At 38.1% G+C, this 22,155-nt stretch overlaps 1 protein-coding gene across 1 annotated transcript; it reads left to right on the forward strand.

Annotated features, from left to right (window-relative positions):
- The first annotated feature begins 1,406 nt into the window (after positions 1–1,406).
- UXS1 (UDP-glucuronic acid decarboxylase 1) lies at positions 1,407–17,348 on the forward strand. Its single transcript, XM_077358883.1, has 7 exons — positions 1,407–2,359; positions 3,045–3,196; positions 3,530–3,609; positions 8,088–8,171; positions 8,270–8,344; positions 16,712–16,804; positions 16,902–17,348. Exons 1-7 carry the CDS (start codon positions 1,749–1,751, stop codon positions 17,103–17,105), a joined length of 1,299 nt encoding a protein of 432 aa, XP_077214998.1. The 5' UTR covers positions 1,407–1,748; the 3' UTR covers positions 17,106–17,348.
- Positions 17,349–22,155: the final 4,807 nt, after the last annotated feature.

Raw genomic sequence — 22,155 nt, forward strand, 5'->3', positions numbered from 1 at the left:
TTTCTGATTTGGATGGCTATGGATAAGCTCCAAGGTTATTTAAAAACCTTCTAAATCTAAACTTCCCTGTAAATTCCTCCATAACTATTAATTACTTTGTAAATATAAATTTGTATGTAGATTAATAACATGCACAACGTCCATCTATGTTCTACGTCGAAGGATATAATGGTCTTGATAACGCATACATGTTATGCGGAAAACCCTAAAAAGAAATATATTTTATTCATGCAACTTCTTGTAGGCCCAGTTTGAAATTTTTACATTTTGGAACATGTTGTATTAGAAAATAGATGGTGCTATCCTTCTGCATACATTAGAAATAACACTCGTACTGCAAGCTACAAAGTGTCATAATTTTACTATGGGAAATGATATCAGCGGGAAGGTGTTTCGATAAACAAGCGCTCCACTTGTTTGTCGTATAGTATTTAAAGAGATTTCAGGATATTACGGTTCTCAAAAAGCTCTTGAAACCCTTTAAATACTACACGACAAACAAGTGGAGCGCATGTTTATTGAAACACTCGGCGCAAATATCATTTCCCTCTCTCTCTCTCTCTACCTCATCTCTTCAAGGGAAGAGCTGGGGCCGGATGGAAATTCAATGACCTCATAGTTATAAAATGAAAATATCACATAATTGGAAAATTAATGACAAAATTGTGGTGTTTTCATCATGAAAATGGGAATATAAAGCGTCTTGAAATTTCCCAATAATTTTTGGGGTTTTGAAGATTCCGTTGACATTTATAAATATTTTTCAAATAGAAAACAAAAACTCAACTACGAGATGGGAAATTTAATGACCCTTAGTTATATGATGAAAATCATCGCATAAATATAACATTAATTATAGAAAATAGTTTTCTCGTAATAGAAATAGAATAAAAAGAGTTTTAAAATGTTCTCTACATTTTTTGAGATTTTGGAAGTTTATTTTGATATCTTTAAATATTTTCAAATAGAAAACAAAAACTAAAATACGATACCCTTAGATATAAGATAAAAATATCACATAATTGGAAAATTAATGATAAAAATTTGATGATTTTGTCATAGAGTTGGGAATGTAAATAGTCTTAAAAGTGTTCCCAACGAAATTTGAAAATTTTCCGACATTTTCAAATATTTTTCAAATCGAAAACAAAAATTCAACCAATGAGAGGTCAAACTCAACGGCTTTATTAGTTATAAGATAAAACTCATCACATAATTAGAAATTAATGATAAAATTGTTGTTTTTATCATGGAAATAGAATAAAAAAGAATCTTAAAGGGTCCTCAATTATTTTTAGTTTTTTTCGGGACTTTTTAGATATTTAAAAAAAAATCAAATAGAAAAGGAAAAATTCAATGAGGAGAAAGGAAACTCATGAGGATGTGAAAAGGATGTTGAAGAGAGAGAGAGAGAGAGAGAGAGAGAGAGAGGAACGAGAGAAAAGGTAACACCTCAAATAAGAAAATATCATTGATACGTGACACTCACGTGACCGGTTTTCGTCTCTCCCTTCTCTCTACACTAAGAAAAAACAGAAGAAGCCCCCATCGCTCCTCATCATTCAATCCAAGAATCTCGCGTGAAATCTCACTGAAAACGATTTTACGAGAGAAACCCAGAAAACCCTTTCCAAGATCTCTCCAGGTAATCTCAAACTCTTCTTGAATTCATTACTTTTTAGATTAGATTAGATCTCAAATCTCAGTCTAAAACCCCCCAAATTCTCAAAAAAAGGTAGAACAAAGACATGAAGCAATTGTACAAGCAATCCAGCTTAAATCACAGAAGAGATGAAGAAATTCAAATGCCAACACACTCATCACCTTATTCAGGCAAAACCCAAAAACCCAGATCACTACCAAGATCAGTCAATTACCTCTTAAGAGAACAAAGATTATTATTTGTTTTTGTGGGTATTATCATTGCCTCTATATTCTTTATGCTTCAGCCAAGCTTATCCAAACTTGGCCCCACCGAAATTCGCCACTTAATTCCCATACCCATTGATCATGAATTGGTAAATCCATATGGGAATTTTGTTAAGAATAAGCGAATTCCAACGGGGATTCGAAAAAAATCTTTGAGGATTGTTGTGACAGGCGGAGCGGGGTTTGTTGGGAGTCATTTGGTTGATAAGTTGTTGGAAAGGGGGGATAATGTGATTGTGATTGATAATTTCTTTACTGGGAGGAAGGAGAATATAATGCATCATTTTGGGAATCCAAGATTTGAACTGATACGCCATGACGTGGTCGAGCCGATACTATTAGAGGTTGATCAGATTTATCACTTGGCGTGCCCGGCATCGCCCGTGCATTACAAGTATAACCCCATCAAGACAATCATATCCTCAACATTATGTTTGTTTTGCTTGTATTTTTGCTATTATGGGTGTGATTTTTTTTTTTTTTTTCATTTTGATAAAAGTGGACTGTTTATATGCCTGGGTTTCTCTCTTAGATTCTAAAACACGGTATCTTGACACTTTAACTAAATTTGAAGTGGAATTGATTTGGATATCTGGAAAAGGAGTTGTCCCTGATAAAATTTGCATTTGGTGTGAAAAAACCTCTGCCAAAGAAATTTTGAAAATATTAACTTTCTCTTATTCTGAATGTAAGAGTTAGCTTTTAAACATCGATTGCCTTTTGTATTTGATTAAGTTTCATTTTGTGCATTGGTCCTCTGGTGCTTCCTTCGCTTATAATGCATGTTAAGGGGGGATGCTTCATCATTCTGATGCCATGTTCTTCACTTGAATGATGAAGGGTTTCTAATATGTAATTTTAATTTGATTTTTTCCTTTGTGGTCTATTCTAAATTGTTTGAAATCCTTTTCCTTGAATTTGATCTTCCAATTTGCTACTTGAATGCAAATCGACAAGAATTTTTTTTATACTTATTGCATTTTGTCGGCCATCAGTTGTAAGCATTCTGGTTGCATAAGGTAATCTTGTTAATCCTTGGAAAATAGCGGCCTATCACTTTGTATGATTAAGTTTACACCATTTTTTACAAATTTTGGTTCAATTCTTGACTCTGATTACAAGACAAATGTGATGGGGACCTTGAACATGTTGGGTCTTGCAAAAAGAATTGGGGCACGCTTTTTGCTGACAAGTACCAGTGAAGTTTATGGTGACCCACTTGAGCACCCTCAGAAGGAGACATACTGGGGTAATGTCAACCCTATAGGTGAGCTACTCATCACTTCTACTCCCGGTCAGTTTTGATAATTGAGTATGCTGTAGTGTTTGTCTTACACATTGTCATTATTCATGTCAACACTTTATCAATACAAGATAGAGAGGAAACATAGAAATTAAGCTAGATGAAATTCTTTCATGAGACATAAAAATCAAGTTAGATGAAATTCTTCATTTTCTATGTCATGTTTTCACCTAGTACCCGCCTTCAGATATGATCTTTACCTGGGACAGATAATATATCGTTGTGTTGTAATGACCCGGGCTCTTTATAGTCATATATTATTACATTTAATCAGTTTTACAACTTGGTCCTGTTTAGGTGTAAGGAGCTGTTATGATGAAGGAAAGCGAACGGCCGAAACTTTAGCAATGGATTATCATAGAGGGGCAAATGTTGAGGTAGCTTATTCTGAGTCTTTTGCAAATGAACCATTATTGATGATACGATGTTAAGAGATGGCATTATTCAAATCTGAAGCACTGACTTCTGAAGAATGTAGATGGTATCCACATGCATTCTAAATAATTCATTGTTGCTCCTGCATCTTATATTTTGCTTTTGTTATTTTAATGGTAGTGGTAAGCGTATGTTTTTTTTTTTGAATAGTATGAATTATTTTGATCGTTGTTATTGATTTATGTTGATGTTTTGAGAAGTAACTGTAATTATATTAAAGTCAGAAAATACATACAAAGAAAACAGGACAAGATGGCCTAGCTAAACCAAGGGAACAATGATAAAACTAAGAAAACTAAGGGATCCCTCACTCCAAATGGATTTTTTGTCTCCATTTGGTAGCTCTTGCCCAGTATGAACTCATCCTTACCAACTCTTTCCCTGCCAAGATTATTGAATATATTGTTTGCTCTACTTGCTTTGTGCTTAAGAGAATGAACCAGCTCTATAGAATGATCCACCGCCTCCATGATTTTGTTCGCTATTGACCATGGTTCCAAGTTCATTTCGTTGCTTAAGCAATCATGTTAGCTAGGTCGCCCTCCACCCATGAGGCGCCTACTACTACTTCCTCCTTGAAATGCAAGGGCCGGTTAATATTTCTTCAAATCTATACTTCATTAAAATATTGGATACCAAGTGAGCCAAAATGTGCTTTAACAATCTCCGCCATTGCATTCACAAAACCTCCTTCTACACCAACTGTCCCCAAGTTACCCTCATAACTACTGTAAATATTTAATTTAATAGAATCTAAAGGGGAAGGCTCCCATCTAGCGTGGAAAAAAAAAAAAAAAAACCTCCACCAGACTCCCTAATGTTACGGTTAGCCACCACATCTCAGTTCATGAATTTTAACCCAATTTCCTTTCAAAGCTCGCGTGATGCACACTATCTGACGGACTTCCCCTGTCTCTTAGGATTGATTTTCAATTGGGGTTCTGTTCTTTATCTTCAAAAATTATATTGTTTCTACTGTTCCAAATGCCCCATAACACTATTCATTCTCTCTTAATGACCATTTCTACCACTCAGAGAAAAGGTTTATTGACGTTGCCTGAAAATCATCGACTAATTAGAACTGCTATTCGCTAGGCACCCGTATTCTCCCTTTCAACTCATAGGTAGATGACCCCTTGACCAAGGGGTTTGAACTAGCCCGTCATTCCATTTGTGCAAATTGCAGCAGTTGCTTGCTATTGGAGCTCCATTGACCATTCCTAGGGTGACAATCCATCTTTTCGATCTCCCTCTTAGCCTTAGGGTAGAAGTTCGCCTTTCTCGCATGGTTGAGACAAGTTAATAAAATACCACATGCAGACAACATTGGGCTTCTTTCATACCTCGGTTGGTTTTGAGAGTGTTCTCTTCCAAAACTCCTTATGATCCTCTCTCTCCAGCGTAGACTCATTGCATATCTTGTTATTGCCAATATACATCAAACTATCAACAACTGTATGAATCACTTTGGTCTGTCAGGCCCCTTCACTAGAGGGGTTGGGGTGGGTGGGAACAGGGTGAATTGCATCTGGTGATTCACTAGGAGAGACTTTACGAATAAATAGACGAGAATGGTCATTAGATTCATTGAACCTAGTTACTATATTAACTAAGAGTGTGAGTGGGAATAAGATTGGCAACTTAGTAATATTTCGAAAAGCATGAGAGGTTATGCGGGCATTAATACAGGCATGAGAGATTCTTGTCACAAGGGCAGGTCATTCATTCTTATCCGCCCCTAGACTTCTTATAGTTACTTCATAGAATTTCTTGGTCTTGCATTTTGATGAACGAAGTCATTATAAATAGACACGCCACTGCACACAAACAATTAAATCTTTAATTGGAAAGATTCACTCATCCTACGCAATCTCGTGGCTTTGGTCCATGCCTTTCTGGAGTGCATAAATGAATGAATTAATGAAATAATTGAGAATATTCATTTCATTGGCTAGTTATTGCCGAGAATGAGATGGATGTCATATACATAGAATATTTTTGGGAATTGAGACCAATTCACTCCATAATCCCTGGGCAAGCTTTTTAAAAATTGGTGACAGTACTTACTTATACACCTAACAATGAATAAAGAGATGCTTTGAAGATTTCTCCATCATTCTATGCATTCTACATTTACTTGGGAGTCTAACTTTTCTCTTTTATCATATCACAAGTATTCAATTCATCGTCAATGCAACCAACAAAAAGCTTCTGCAAAAGAGGACGGGAGTTATCAGAGTACGCCAGACAAATAATAGGAGGGAAGATGATCTTAACAATGTCGTTACGGAGGAGAATAAGATTTTTGATGTAGCCAAGAAAGTGCATATATGGACTGATCTGATCTATAGAAAAAAGAAGAGAGAACAATCAGAAAATAGAGCCAAAATGGGCAAAAAATTCTGACAATTTGCATTCGGGTTAAAAAAATCCAAGAATTTCCAAACTTTCCAATCAAGAAATTCGTGTCTATGTAATCTTTCATTAAAATTTGACATTTTGATTCGTATTTGATGCAGAGTGCAGTAGCGTAAGCTTTGATACCAAATGATGCAGAGGTCAACACGATCTGAGGTGGTGCGTAAAGGGGTCATGATTAAAGGTAATGGGGTTCGGTTAAGGTAAGGTAAAAGGGAAAAGGAGGACAAATCTCAGGTTTTCCCTTCCTCTTTTTCTCACTAGGATTTTTTGAGTTGAGAGGGTGTTTGCACAATTGAGGATCACAAAAGAGGTTGATGAGTCTCTCTCTCTCTCTCTCTCTCTCTTCAATTAGCCAAAAAGAGGGTTTCCAGTGAACAGAGGCTATCTCTTTACTCTGATACCAAGTTGAAAATATTGTTGAATGATTTAGAGTTTCAGACCAGACAGGAAGAGAAGAGAATAGAGGAGAAGAGAAGAGGGAGGGAGGGGGAGAGAGAGAAAAACTGTGAACATGTGAAAGTGATTATTGGGGATACTTACAATACAAAAGGACTATTATGCCCTTACAACTTATAATTAAACCCCTTACATAATAATAATATGCATGACAATAAATTTTGGATCAAAGATGATCTTCTTCACAAGTCACTTGTCAAGAATCTAATGGCGTGCAACCTCATGGATCAATGATGTCCTTTTCTGAGAAACCCTTCATAATATTCAATAGGGAAAATGTTAAAGTTCAAAGATGATCTTTCTGGAAGAGACTTCATGATGATCTAATGGTGAAAAGATGTTGAAGGTTGAGGAGGATGTTCTCCAAAAGACTTCATGATGATCCTGCTGTGAAGATATCAAGGATAAAAAATGAGTTATTAAACTATATCAAAAGGGTATTCGTTGATGTTTAGGGATATACTGTACCATGATGATAAGAATTGAGGAAAGAATACACACTCTCCATTGTTCCTATTATTGGCCATCGGAATTACTTGATAGGTGAATTACTCCTTATCTAAAGTGTTCTTCATGAATTACCTCGTAGATATTTCTTCTCACATAGTCTTGTTAGCTATTGTCTCTGAATGCCTAAGATTTAGGGGGTTCTTGCTGCTGTTGAGCTATTGTAAGATGCCTTCTTTGCGAGATTTAGAGTGTTCTTGCTGCTATTGGATGGACAGTTGTTTCTGGTGTGTATTGTCATTAGAGGCACTGGATCTCTTTCTACTCTTCTTTTCCAGCATCTCTAGCATTTTCTTCATTAAAGGGCCATCTTTTTTGAGCTTGCCCTTGTTCTCTTAGATTTGGCTTAACACAATTATACTCGCAAAAATACTGAATAGCAACAGCTCCAGGCCTTGTGATCCTCGCCTCTCTTGTTCTTAATTGGTTTCAAATATCACTTTGAGGCAGTGGAGATGCTTTGTGTCAATTTTCGATGTGAAGTTTTGAGAATTAGCCTGATAGGGCATGGTAACTTTTCATATCACCTGTAGAACCGTTCCTATTGGGTGTTCTGCGCGAGTATCCCTATGATCTCCATGGTGTTGTATATAAAGCTTTCTCAGTGCTGACTTTGGTATATGTTTTGTTGAATTGCATCTTGATTCTGGATAAATCATCTGTTTGTTTATAACTTAAAATCTGTGTCAGAATCTCTTGCTATGATTGTACAGGGAGGAGAAACACTTATTAGCCAAAATCACGATGAGCTTTCCTCTAATCTTTTTCTTTGCAGGATAGTTCTACTTTTGTGGTTCATGTTTTAATGAACATTGGAAGATCCTACTGTGTTTATTGCCTTCCTACATGTTCTGTATGATTGAAGAATTGACATTTGAAGTACCCAGTCGGAGGCAATATGTGACTGAGTTCTGAATGCAGATGCTATATATTGCACTTTCTCGCTCACACATTCCCATCTTTCGTGCATATATATTGTACTCAGTAGCTACTGTAAAATCTGCATGGAAGTAATATGATAATGTGATGTTTTCAGGTTCGTATTGCTCGCATTTTCAATACATATGGGCCTCGCATGTGTATAGATGACGGGCGTGTTGTTAGCAATTTTGTTGCTCAGGTTTGCTCTTAATTGAGTCTAACTGGAGTTCTGTGGTTTATAGCTCTCTATTGTAATGGATTTGAAAACGTTTTAATGTGGTTGCTGTTTTTTTACAGGCTCTCCGTAGACAGCCATTGACAGTTTATGGTGATGGAAAACAAACCCGGAGCTTTCAATATGTTTCTGATTTGGTACTTCATAGACTTATACCAACTTATTCTTTTTTCTTTTTTTTTCAGAAACATGATATATCATTCTAGACTTCATTATTGACAATTGACTTGTGGAGTTACCATCCTTTTATAATACCCCTGCTTGATCCATCTTACATATCGTCTTTATCTCAATCAATGGTAATACATATCTTAGCTAAACTTTATTTTTTGAAATGCACCAACTGTTATTATCATATCTATGCTTCAACTGAGCAAATGGAAGAGCTCATCATTCGGAGCACCCTTAGATTGCTTTTCTTATGAATTTGAAGGTGGCATTGTACTGCTTTTGTTATGATTTCGGAGAAGGCATTGTACCAACGCCAGTAGTTTTGGACCCTCCATATTTGAGGTCATTGATAATGGTATGGATGATTGATGTTGGGGTGGCTTGTGACTTAGATCAAGTGAGACTTCTGTAGAGGTGGAGACCGTTCTTGTTCTTTGTTTCTCTGAGGTTATGGGAGCTGTTGGGGTTCCTGCAGGAAATAGCGGGATACTAGATTCCTTTTCTCTATGAGGTGAGATGGAGACTGTTGTGCCTTCTGATGAAAGTGTAGGTTGGCTTTCAATTGGGGTAGTTTCATTTGGAACATCCAAATCTGGCATGATTTCCTTCCTGAGTCTGGCCAAGTATGAAAGCTGATCAGTAATAGCCTCAACTTCATCTACTGCCGCATCAAATTCAGTACCCGAGCCAATGTCGCTGCCTGATTTGCCAATAATTATTGCTTTTCCTTTTCTTGCATTTTGTTCCTATTTGTCTTGGAAGTGTTTTTCCTTTCTTTTTCCCTGCTGGGATCCAGATTTGGGAGTTGTCTTTCTGTGGAGGGCGAGGAGGTGCATTAGTAGAATCAATGATGGGGTTTTTTTTGGTTTCCCCTGTACCTCCAAAGCTTGAGGGGAAGGACAGGATTTACAGTTGTCCTGGATATGACAGAGTTTTAGGCATCTCGTGCAGTAACTAGGAATGTTTTGTAGAGCACCTTCTGCCATCTTCCCTGGTCCTTTGAGAAGCCAATCCAGATCATTCAGGCAGGGATGAGTTAACTTTTATTTCTAGACATAGTCTTGCAGCATCTGTTCTGGTTCCATGATTTGTAGGGCCATCAATCTTCAAGATCCGACCTATAGTACTTCCCACCGAAACCAGGAATTCCTTGTTGAAACAGAAGAGGGGGAGTCTGGATTGATTCATACAGGAGCTATTGATGGCAGTGTTTAATAATGCGGATGTGACGCGTAATGCGGCCAAGAAAAATCCTTGTTGACTCGGCGCAGACGTGGCAAGAACGCGGTTGACGCTGTCATAACTCGGGTGAGTCAAAGGAGTTTTTATTGACTCTGTAGGGCAAAACGTAGAATGTGGATGCGGTGCAACACGGAATGCAGCCAAGGTAAAATGGAGTCGACTTGTGTGAGTTTCTAGTTGAGTCAACGAGTTTTTAAACACTGATTGGTGGTTCCGCACCTGGGTAGTTGTCCGGGGTCCATCTCAAGAATCTGAGCAGGAATCCTTGTATTTTCATGTTGTTTGAGAGCCAAACACATAAAATCTTGATCATTCCCCAGGCGAATGAGCAAGTGTCTTTGGTCCATCACTATCATGATAGGTTCTTCAATAAGGAAAAAACTGCTCTTAAGTGCTGTCTTGAACTCTTGATCGTGTTCAATGGAGGTCTGCCATATGAACACCTCGCAATCAATGAAAGTCTCCATGGGGCTTAGCCTTTCCGGATGTCATCATCGTTGAGATACCTGGTGGGTTCTCCATTTGAAGTCTTTGCAGGTTTTTTTCACCGCCAGAGACAATTTTGGAAGGTGGATCTGTTTCATAGCTGAAGCTGCGAAAGATACTATGGGTGGTTGTGGAGGGTGAAGGATCAGGGGAGGATAGGGGTGCAACTCGGGTCGGGTTGATTCCAACCCTAACCCAACTCGAGATGGCATTCCCCCAACCCAACCCAACCCGGGCCTTGGGTTGAGGATGATAAACCCTAGCCCAACCCGTCTCGAAATTTCTCAACCCTAACCCAAGCCATCTAACCAAAATCGGGTCGGGTTGGTTCGGGTTCTTGGGCCAAATAGAAAAATACAATAACCCATAGAAAATCAAGATAAAATTAGAGGACCGAGGTCGGATTCGGGTCGGGTTGCCAAGGCCTCAACCCTAACCCAACCCGAAATTAAATTCGGTTGGCTTTTCCCAACCCTAACCCTAACCCAACCCAACCCAAGGAAATGCCAACCCAACCCGAGCCAAAATCGAGTTGAACCGTCAGGTTCGGGTTGAGCCCGACCCAAGTTGCACCCCTAGGGGAGGAGGGATAGGGAGATTTGGGTGTTTTAATGGGGGCGCTATTGTTGGGAAATGTCCACTCTATCGGGTGGGCACCCACCTTGGGGACTTCCATGCTTGGGCACCCACTAAAGCATTTCCACAAACAACTGGTATGGGAAGGGTGAGTTAAAAGGTTTAGTCTGATTTGGGGAAAACGAGAATCACCAAGGGAAAAAGGGAAAACGTACTGATATCATTTTGCTCCAATTCTTCTAAAACATTTTATTGTCAACTAGTTTTTGATTATATTGAAATATAGACACTAATGAATAATTACAAGCACAAGATTCTCTCAAATGTAAAAACTGTAAGAGAATTAGGGTTTATGTTGGGAAAGTTGCCTTATTTCCCATGTGGGAAGTCGGTGGAAAGCTGAAGGCAAAATATAAATGTTTTGGGTTTTTTTTATTTATAGAAAACCGAGATAATTATAAATTGTCTCTCTTTGGTAGGAAAGAGTGCGGCAAGTGTATTGCGCAAGAGATGTGCCGGCTACCTCTTGTGGGAACGTGAGAGAGAGAGAAGAGGAAGATAGAAGGGAAGAGAGAGAGGAGAAAGAGGAAGATGGTTTATTTTCTTTTGGGTTTCTTCTCGGGTTTTCTCTCAGGTCTATCTCTTGGTTTTCTCTTGCTCTGTTTGGTTGCCAGTAAATTTTTTATCCTAGGAGCTTTTTAATCCCAACAGTGAAGTCAACGGGATTTGCTAGGTTTTTTTTCCCCCTATAATTCCTAAAATTCCCGCCAAAATTTAGGGGTGTCATTACCAAATATGGGAAGAGAGGAGAGAGAGAGGGAAGAGAGAGAAAGAGAGAGGACATCATTCCCCAGGAAAGAAAAAGAGGGGACAAGGAGTCCATGTCATACTCATAAGCAATCATTACAAGAGTGGGATTAAAAAAAATCTAGTGCTAAAAGGCAACTAAACATGGGATGGGACGAAAATTTTACTAAAAACTTCCTAGGTTTTAAATTTTACTGGCAACCAAATAGACCATAAATGTGGCAGAACTACCGTCCCATGCAATGTGGCATGTGGGGATTTGTTGGGTTCGTCTCTCAGTTCCACTCCTGGTCTCCCTAGCAGCTCTCTTCTCAAAAAGCTCTCGAAAAAAAGAAAGTAAGCACTCCTCATTGTCAAAATATGGCAGTGCTAACCTGTACGGCTGTACGGGTGTGGCTCTTTGTTTTAAAGTCATGGGTATGCTCCCCATTGACGTGATGTTGAATCCCCCGGTCTTACTCAATGTGCATGGTTCACGGTGATTGAGAGCATCCGTAGGGAATAGTCCTGCCCCTAAAATTGGGGTGGGGATACCATATGTCATTAAAAAAAAAAAAACAATGGCAGTGCGAATATAATAAGCCCACTAACCTAAATTAAAGGAGTGTTGATATTGGCACTACCATGTTTTAACAATGGCACAAACTTGGCTTGTCATTTCTTTCCTACAAAACCCCTAGGAAGTTTTTAGTAAAATTTTCGTCCCATCCCATGTTTGGTTGCCTTTTAGCACTAGAATTTTTTTAATCCCACTCTTGTCATGATTGCTTATGAGTATGACATGGACTACTTGTCCCCTCTTTTTCTTTCCTAGGGAATGATGTCCTCTCTCTTTCTCTCTCTCTTCCCTCTCTCTCCTCCCTTCCCATATTTGGTAATGACACCCCTAAATTTTGGCGGGAATTTTAGGAATTGTAGGAAAAAAAAAAACCTAGCAAATCCCGTTGACTTCACTGTTGGGATTAAAAAGCTCCTAGGATAAAAATTTTGCTGGCAACCAAACGGAGCATTAGGGTTTTCTCTTGGGTTACTCTCTTGTTCGGTCCTAGGTTGAGAAGCAAGGAAAGGGTTGCAGGTTAAATCCATTGTAAGCCTTATATTTAGTTTTTTTCTCATAGTGGAAGATTGTGTTTCTTGCCCGTGGACGTAGGCTTGGCTGAACCACGTAAAATCTCAGTGTTCATCTTGTGGCTTGTTTTATTGTTTTACTTTTCCGTTTAGTTTGTGCACGATCGTATCGGATCCGCCCGTCGGATTTTCTCAACAGTTAGGGTTTAAATCACCAGGCTCATCGGTTGATGGACTCTCCTGCATCACAAGGACATTTATCAGATGAAATGACTGCTCTTCGAGGGGAAAGTCATCATCTTATGTTGCATGCAGTGTCCAGCTATTTTTAAAGGATTTCTAGGGAACCGAATTTTCATATTATCCATGTCAAATGAGGTTGCCTGATGGTGTCATAGGACCCTCTACACAAGAATGTCTAAGGAAGCCTTTACCCCTATACCTGATATCTCGAAGCTTCTATGGACACAACAATTGTATTGAAAGATATGATATTGATATTGTTCCAGCTGCTTCATGGATACTTACATTCGATGAATTAACCCCGATACCTGATATCTCGAAGCTTCTATGGACACAACAATTGTATTGAAAGATATGATATTGATATTGTTCCAGCTACTTCATGGATACTTACATTCGATGAATCAACCACCGTTTAAGAACTGGCCCAAGTCAACTCAGTTTTGGTCCAACCGAATCAATCAAAAACTTGTTTGACTAGCCCAAGTTAATTAAAAACTCACTGCCTCAATCATTAATTCGCATGAGTCAACTCAGTTTTACTTGGGATGAGTTATTGTGTTAACTAGATTTTAAACACTGAAATGTATAATCTTCTCTCTAAATGAGTATTATTAGTGTCGTATACTTGCAATTGCTATCAACATTTTCAGTGTGTTTTGTTTGTTTATTGTAGATGCTATAATCAATTTATTATTAGTTCCTTTGACTATGTTTAAGAGGATTGCTAGCTACAGATGCGCGGTCTGCAGACACCCTAAACATGCGGACATGTCTCACATGACTTTCTTTTGGTATTGAAGATTGTTTATTATCACCCTAACTGTTTTTCACCTATAGATCTGCCAGTGCGTTTGAGGTGCACATGCAGACCTTGCGTATGCGACTAGCATTCCTCCTAAGTTAAATCTCATGATTTCTTCTTTTCTTTTCTTTTTTTCTCGAGTGTTATCACACGGTATGGGATACCCATATCTGTATCATGCCATGGATTTCTTCAAACACCGAGCTTGCAGTGAGGTACAACTTGGTCCAACATTAAGGGTGGGGGTGGGTGGTTCCACATGCAAACACTTAAATTTTTGAAAAGTATAAAATGTAATGTGAGCATGATGTTGAGAGATCTTTTCATAAATTTGCTCATTATTTTATATAATTGGCTGGGTATTGTGTACCTAAATGCGCAATTTCCACAAAAAACATCCTCATAAAATAAACAAAACTCCCCAGCAGACTACGGCTGTTCCTACACATAGCTTGCTGTACATGGAAACACTATTTAGAAAAAGCAGTTAGTTCCAGTATGACAGCCATTGTATATATCAATAAATGCACTAGGACAAATATTTTTCTCATAGATGTTCGCAAGTGTAGTCCAAATTTCTTTTGCATTAACACATGAAGATATTTTTACAAAGATATCTTTAGAAATTCCACTACACAATGTAATTATAGCTTTAGAATTCAAAGAAAATATTTTCAAAGCAAGCTTGTTGCATTTTTTAGGCAAGGTGAAGTCTTTTTTAATTATATGCATTATTTCACAATCTAGGGATTTGAGAAAGAATAACATTTTAACTTTCCATGATCCATAGCTTGTTCCATCAAATAATGGAGGAGTAAGATAGGATTGGCATTTCTCAAAATCCATTGGGGTTGCCAAAATAGATCTTTTCTCTTGAAGAAATTTAAAAGTTCAAAAATCTATATAAGAGCCTTTAGCTTTGATACCAAGTGAAATCCCACTATGCAACCCAAGAGGGGGTGAATTGGGTGTCTTTATAAAAACTTTTTCTTTTGAAAACTCTTACGAAAATCACTCTAGTTTTATCCCTTTGTTTTATCTCTTGTTAATTAAGTTGAAATAGTTAAGCTTAATCAAATATCACAAATATAATATAAGCTTAAAAATCCTTGTTAAACAACACACTTAATTTAGGAGATTTAGTGGCCTAATTAGCAATGCAGAGGTATTTAAGTAAAATGCCAATGTTAACTCACTCAATTCTAAATATGTAATGCAAAGCACAAATAAGAGAGTGAGAGAGGGAGTGAGAGAGAGAAATACCATCATAAGTGACATAAAGATTTATAGTGGTTTGGCCAACGGCCTACTCCATTCTACTCAAGGTCGCACTTGAGGGCTTCCACTATTGAAGTCTCCACCACGTCCGGCTCCAAGGCTTTTATAACTCAAGGGAATTAAATGAGGATGCCCTTGCCACCTTTACACCGACTCTCCTACTTCGCCGAGTTCTAAGCGCTTCACCAAAGGGAATTAAACACAGATGCCCTTGCCACCGATTCCAAACTCTCCAAGGAACTTACACGGCGTTCCTTTCGCCAAATTTACAACGATGAAGAAGTTAAAAGCTTTGCCTCTATGTAGGCTACAATGCAAGTTGAAGCTCACTCCAAATCTCTCAAATAGATGTACAAAGTATAGCCTAATCCATTCTCAAATGATTTCTCAAAATCAAGACAAAATCAAGGCACAAAGAGAAGTGGGAGAGAAAAACCCAAAAATGATGGTCAAATAATTTTCAAGGGTTTGTTAGAGTTGGACCATGTTCATTATCTCTTTTAGACTCTTTGAATGGGTATATATGAAGTCCCAACTCAATATGACCGTTTGGGGGGCAAAACAGTCAAAACTGGGTCAAACAGTCAACTAGCCGTTGGGCCACAACGGCTATATATTTTTTTTGTCCCTGGTTGTTTTCTTTGAGCTCCGAGAAATGTCTCGGAGTTCCGAGAAAAATTCTCGGAGCTCCGAGACTGGATTTCCAGCAATATGCTTCCTACTTAAAAAAATTCATATCTCCTTCGTTTCTTGTCGGATTTCGACGTTTTTATACTCTAAGGATATGAGAAAAATGAAAGATATCTGTTAAAAATATTTTCAAAAATATTTGAAAATAGTTTAAACAAGTTTTGATAGGATTTAGTTGCTGGTCCATGTTGTTTCTTCGGAACTCTGTTTTTTTCAATGTTGTGTTGAATGCCATATGGGTCCCAACATGTTGGTACACTACTTTGGCCGTTCACTTATCCATTTAAGTCTTTAAAGGGTGTATTAGTCTCTTTGAAAAATATATTTTTAAGGGGTTTTAAGATGTGCCTTGATAAGAGAAAACACAAGAGTGATAGGTGATACAATCTAACCTTTTTACCACTCTCTTGAATGAACTCTTGAGGTAGCCATTGCTTGATCTTCTCTTTGAGTGCATGGATTGCTTTGGGATCCTCAAGGTTGAGCTTCTTTGCTTGACACCTTCCAAGGATGATGCCACCATTTGGTTTAAGCTCCTTTGCATGTTGTTGATTCACAAGCTTTCGCCTTCATTGATCTTCCTTTGTTTGTTCAATGCTTTGAGATGACTAATGTTGAGCTTCTCCTTGGTTGATCCTCCAAGGTATGATTGATCTAAGTATGCTATAGCTCATTTGCATTGTGTTTGGTCCATCTTCAAGCATAGGCCATCAATGGTGTGTTGGGGCTATCATGGATTAATTTGTGAATTTTCTATCCATAGCACAACACTCAAGGCAAACAATTAGTCCATAAACACATGTTTCCAAGCATCCGGGTATTCAGCTCTGCCACCTCGCATGTGTAAGATCAGTCAACATTTTCAAAGTTGCTTTTCTTTTCTGCTCTTGTTATCTGCCTAGATTGTTCTTTGACTCTCGCTTCAAACTAATTCTCTGCTTTGGACTTTCAATACTGCCTCTACTTTTGTTTTCAAATTGCCATCTTCGTGACAGGTGCTTCTCCTCGCGTAGTATTCAAATGTCAAGAAACTTGTTTCATTAAACCTCTTGGCTGATAATTATGTATTATCCTTGACCTCAAATTCCAAGTGATAATAAAAGTACCCCCTTATTGACGTTTACATGCAAATTTACAGGTTGATGGGTTGGTAGCACTAATGGAAAGCGAACATGTCGGGCCTTTCAACTTGGGAAATCCCGGGGAGTTCACCATGTTAGAGCTTGCCGAGGTGCGTTCATAAATTATAGATATATAGTTTCTGATGTGTGATTATCTTTATTTGTAGTTCTGATTTAGCTTAAACAACAACTCTTTTATCCATATAGGTCGTCAAAACCACGATCGACTCTAGTGCGACCATTGAATTTAAAGCAAATACCGCAGATGACCCGCATAAACGAAAACCAGATATTATGAAAGCAAAGGAGCTTCTGAATTGGGAGCCAAAGATAACGCTGCGGGAAGGGCTGCCGCGAATGGTGACTGATTTCCAGAAACGTATCTTGACTGAAGAAAAAAAGCTCAAGTAATTGAATTACTGGGTTTGTACAGTATTGAAAAAAAGTTGTTTGTATTTCCTGTCTCAAATCAATTTTCTTCATGTCTTACCCGTCATATGCATCTCATCACTGTTTTTGCTACCTTGAAATTTCAACTATTTTGCCTCTGTAGTGTGATATTGTGTGTTTTTTTTCACTTTGGCAGGGCAGTGATTTTCAACTTTGTTTTTATCAGTAAATTTGTTCTGGAGCTCAATAACAGAATCTTGATCATGATACTGCTAACTTCCCATATGAATTACACCATGGCCTTTTTCTCTTTTAATTATCCTTTAAAAGGATGCATAATTCAGTGAATTCTTATGACTTGCAGGATAGTTGCTCAGAAAGCTATCCATGTGGGGTCCAAGTGGCCAATGGTTTACATTATCAACAAGTGGGCCCCACATGTGCTTTTCCTTGCCAATGTATATCTGAGGGAAAAATGCATGCTCACTTAGAGTTTTAATATGGTGAGATTATTTTTAAAACAGTGGGGCCCATGTGGTTCGATGATCCATACCATTCATTTGTTGGGGCCAGATTAGAGAGGGTGACCCCAAAAATCATCTCCATAGGATGATCCTAACTAGCCGACGTGTGGAGGCTTCTATTATAGTAATCCCTCTACAGATTCGGCGGTTAGGATCATTCTATAGAGATGATCCTCAGTTCCAATCAGTCCTGGGGTGAATGGGAAGTATGAATCTTCCACCTCCCTCTACATCGGATGATTATTATCATCTTGACAAATGTATAGTTTGGATCATCGAACCATGTCCTCCCCACCATACTTGCTCCTGAGTGCAGACACCATATAAAAACCCCATTAGCGTATAACAGTTCCCATCAAAATCTTTATCACTACCTAATCAGCCTCACTTTTTGAGACAAATCGATCTAATATAACATAATGAGGAGATCCCTAGGATCTTGGTCGAACCACGTAAAATCTCGGTGTTTATCTTGTGGCCTGTTTATACTTTCCTGTTTATTTGTGCACAATGCTAATTTTCTCAAAACTTATCACCACACTAACCAACTACCACGGATGCGATGGGCCAACAACATTGTATTTTGACAAACTTTTACTTCACTACATCACACTCCTCCCCTCCACTGCCAAAATAACCTTTCAAATCGTGAATATTAGAAAGTATAATAGAATTCATCTTTTGACTCTTTTGCCTAAAGATGCCAGAAGACAGCTTAGAGCAAAATGCCCTCCCATTTTATAAATTTCCGGACCTACTCTCTCCTCCAAGTTTTATATGAGAAGTAACTTCTTTATGCCCACAGCTTAGGTTACTTTCCTTGAGAAGTATCTCTTCAGAAGAAAAGCCATATAGAGCGCAAATGTACAAAAGAAAATGACATCTATATTCCATAAAGCAGTGGCAAAGAGAGAGAAATAACAATACAGAGAATAGGGGATGTACAATGGGTCCACCTATGTTTTGGTCATAATCCATTCGGACCCCTTATAAGTTCGATCATGCTTTGGTAGACTCTTAGGTCCTACCTTTTGAGTTTGGGTCATGATATATTTCAAATTGGACTGTCCATCAGAGTGTCCTAGGTTCTATTTACTTTGTATACAATTAGCGCTCAGGGTTAGGAAAGACAGTGGACGCGGTCACAGGTCTAGCTGTTGTGCCCAAATCCTGTTCATCAACGTTCCTATCCTTCTATATACGAGTGTTTGGGATATCATTTATTGTTGTTGTTGTTGGTTTTTTTTTTTTTTTCCTGAGACCCATAGGACATGAGTTAAAAAGAAGATAAGAGGGGAGTCCTAGAAATGTTGGGAGAAGATATCTGTAAGATATAGGGATGGTGAGAGAGGTGATGCTTTGCATGAGACCCACAGACCATTACAAGTGAGAGGAGACTTTAGAAAAAGTAGAAGAATAAAGGGTGATGGTGATATTGTGATTTTTATGAGACCTACAAAAAATTAGTGATGGGTGATGAGATCATGATTTTGGTTAGAGAGGGATGCTGTTAATGGTGTCCTTAGAAAGGACTGAAGAGAGGAGTCGTCTTAGAAAAGTAAGGAGAAGAGCAGTAAAGATTTTGGTAAGACCCAAAAAGGTATAGAAATAAGAAAGGAGAAAGGAGTATTTGAGTAATTTGTAGAGAGGGATACTGTGATTGGTGTTAGAACAGAAGGATATAAAGTAAAAGAAGCTATGAAAGGCATCAGATTCTGCCCATTTGTGGTCGAGAACAAGGAGATAATGGGGGAAGAGAGTGGATTCCTGCCTCCATCTAGAAACCCCAAATATTCTACCTAGAAGGAATTTGTTCTCAAAGAATAGAAGTGTAATTATTTTGTATGGCCACTTAAATGTCATTAGGCACTTATTACAAATATTTAGCTTTTGGGATTGAAGAAATTTCTTTTCTTATCAAAATTTAAAAATGCATCTAGGCCCTGAAGAAGGACCTTCGATTTATGTAATTTTTCCTCTAAATTAATCATAATCATATCATTTCCTTCTAAATTGTAGAAACAAATAAATTTCCTATAAATTTTTTTTCCATCAAAAATGTTTTTCTCGCAATCCAAACAGGGCCTTAGGGTATTGCAACATATTTTAGGTTAAAATAATCCAGCGCGGCGACTTCAAAGTGAGTCTAGTTGAGCAAACACATTCGAATCAATGGTTATTTATGCAAACTCCAGTGCATGTCTTCATTGTGTATAGACAATTTATTTCATTTAGCATGAAACTATAGCGAAAAGAGGCATATATATTGTTGTAGAACTATATTACTTGGTTTGCTCAGGTCATGATGTATTTTGAGTTACTACTTACTACAGGTGAACATGTTCGTAATATGGTTCAGGATAACATGCTAAAACTAAAAAATTAGAAACCGGCATGAAAGATAAGAGTCTTATGCCTAATTTTGACTTCCAACTTCCATATGTTTAACCTTTCACATTGATTAACTACATCTCTTCTCCCATTTATTTAAAGATTTGAGAAGAATTTGGATGATTTTCTTAAATACAACCAAAGAAGGTGCAAGAACATACCAAACTGGTAAATAGAAGTGAACCAAAGAAACCCAGACAAACCGGGGTTGTATATAAGTTACAACTCGCAAACTGTAAACCCAAACTTGAACCAAGCAAACCAATGTACAGGGTAACATAGGTTTAGAATGTGGCATTTAAATTGTAATTTGTGGCTTTCAATCTAATCTCTGGTTATTAAACTCTTTCCACATTTTCATTACATTGCGGGGCTTACCGAGTTGAGGCCTCTAAAGATGGGAGGGTTAGGATCATTCTATGGAGAAGATCTAAAGTGTACACAGCCTATGTATGATGTAGCTCAAGTAATGAATAGTTTGGATCAAGCTATGATGTAGGCCCTGCTAAACTATTTCGAAAAAAAATATTCGACTTCACACGCACACAGCATATAAAACTCCATATTCACCACCGATTTTTTAAGGCGTAAAAATAGTAATTATATATAATTAATAAATCCTAAACACATGGGCTTTATATTTTTAAAATCTTAATCTATGTTCTTGTGAGATAAACACATGGGCTTGCTTGAGAAATAAACCAAGGACATCTATTTCTTTATTTTATGAAGCTTCCTGTTATAATGCCATTTTAAAATCTCACAAATTAATATGTAGTAAAATTAAGACAACACCCCAGAGGACAAAAACCCTGCCCCTTAACAGCTGAAAAGAAAACCAAGGCCAACAACAATGACAGATTATAGCATATATTATGATTGATGCTGTAAGACTGGCAGGTAGGTAATCTATAACTGACGACAGTGGACCAGGAGACAACTTTAACGCATGCCCTCGCATTACCGGCAGATAGTCTTGAGACGAGTGTTTAAGATGCTAAAAGATATATGACATTACCAAGAACCATATATGGTGCGACCAAAGCCCCTCACCTATAAATATGAAGAGGCATCAAAGATACGGGTGCAACTCCGGTCGGGTTCAACCCGAAAAAATCATGGGTGGGGTTGTGTTTGAGTCGAGTCGGGTCGGGTTCGGTTTGGGTTGCGGAAGTTGAACCCAGGTCGGCTTCGGGTTCGGATTGAGGTGTTGGGTTGACCTGATCCGCATCAAAACCCGACATTTGTAAAAAACATTTTTTTTTTACCAATTTTCTTTTTTTGCTTTTTTAGAACATAAAAACCTAAAGGGGAATGATATTAGCAATAACCGGGTCAAACCAATCCAACCCGACCTGAATTGGGAACTTGGGTTAGGTTTGAGTTGAGATATTAATTTTTCGGGTTGGGTTGTGTTAGCTTTCATCAGATTGAGAGTCGGGCTGGGTTAGGTTTGGGTTGAGGGTTTAGAGTCTCGGGTTGGCTTCAACCCGACCTGAGTTGCACCCCTAATCAAAGATGGTCAGTCATGGTCAGAGTCTAGGCCAACTGGGCAGCAAACCGAGCTAGAAGGGTAGGTGCTTAAGAGGGAAGAAGAAGAAATTAGAACCGAAGAACACAACTAAGAGAATGCACATTGGAACTCCACCCAAGCCATCTAGGCACGACATGGATGCCATGTTGGCACCACATCAGAGGCACACAGAGTCTTCAAGGAGCATCAAGATGTCTTTGTATGGACGTACTACTAGTCCAAATGATTCCGTTGGCTAGCTAAACAAAATTAGTAATGTATCAGGACATCCCATTAGTAATCTTGTTGATGTGAAAGTCTTCTGAAAGATTAGCCTATTATCACATAGTAACTTTTATCCATTGAGTGACGATCTTCTCACACAGATTGAATCACTATGGTCGACTTTCATCCTGCTCGACATGTGAGTCTTGCAATGTAGATAGATGATTTTATCTACCACATTGGAATTCACAAACAAATGTATCTCTCTTCAAACCAATGCGGAGACGTCAGAAGTCCCCTTCCTTAGTAATTTCGTAATGATCTCTTCTTTATAATTTTACACCTTAATTTGAGGTTGAAGGCTGCTGCAATTCCCCATAAGCTAACAACAGCCAATGACAAGGTGTTTTAAAACTGA

The sequence above is a fragment of the Tasmannia lanceolata genome, unplaced genomic scaffold (genome assembly GCF_043159265.1).
Source record: "Tasmannia lanceolata isolate RefF3 unplaced genomic scaffold, GAP_Taslan_0.1 ptg000018l, whole genome shotgun sequence".
NCBI lineage: Eukaryota > Viridiplantae > Streptophyta > Magnoliopsida > Canellales > Winteraceae > Tasmannia > Tasmannia lanceolata.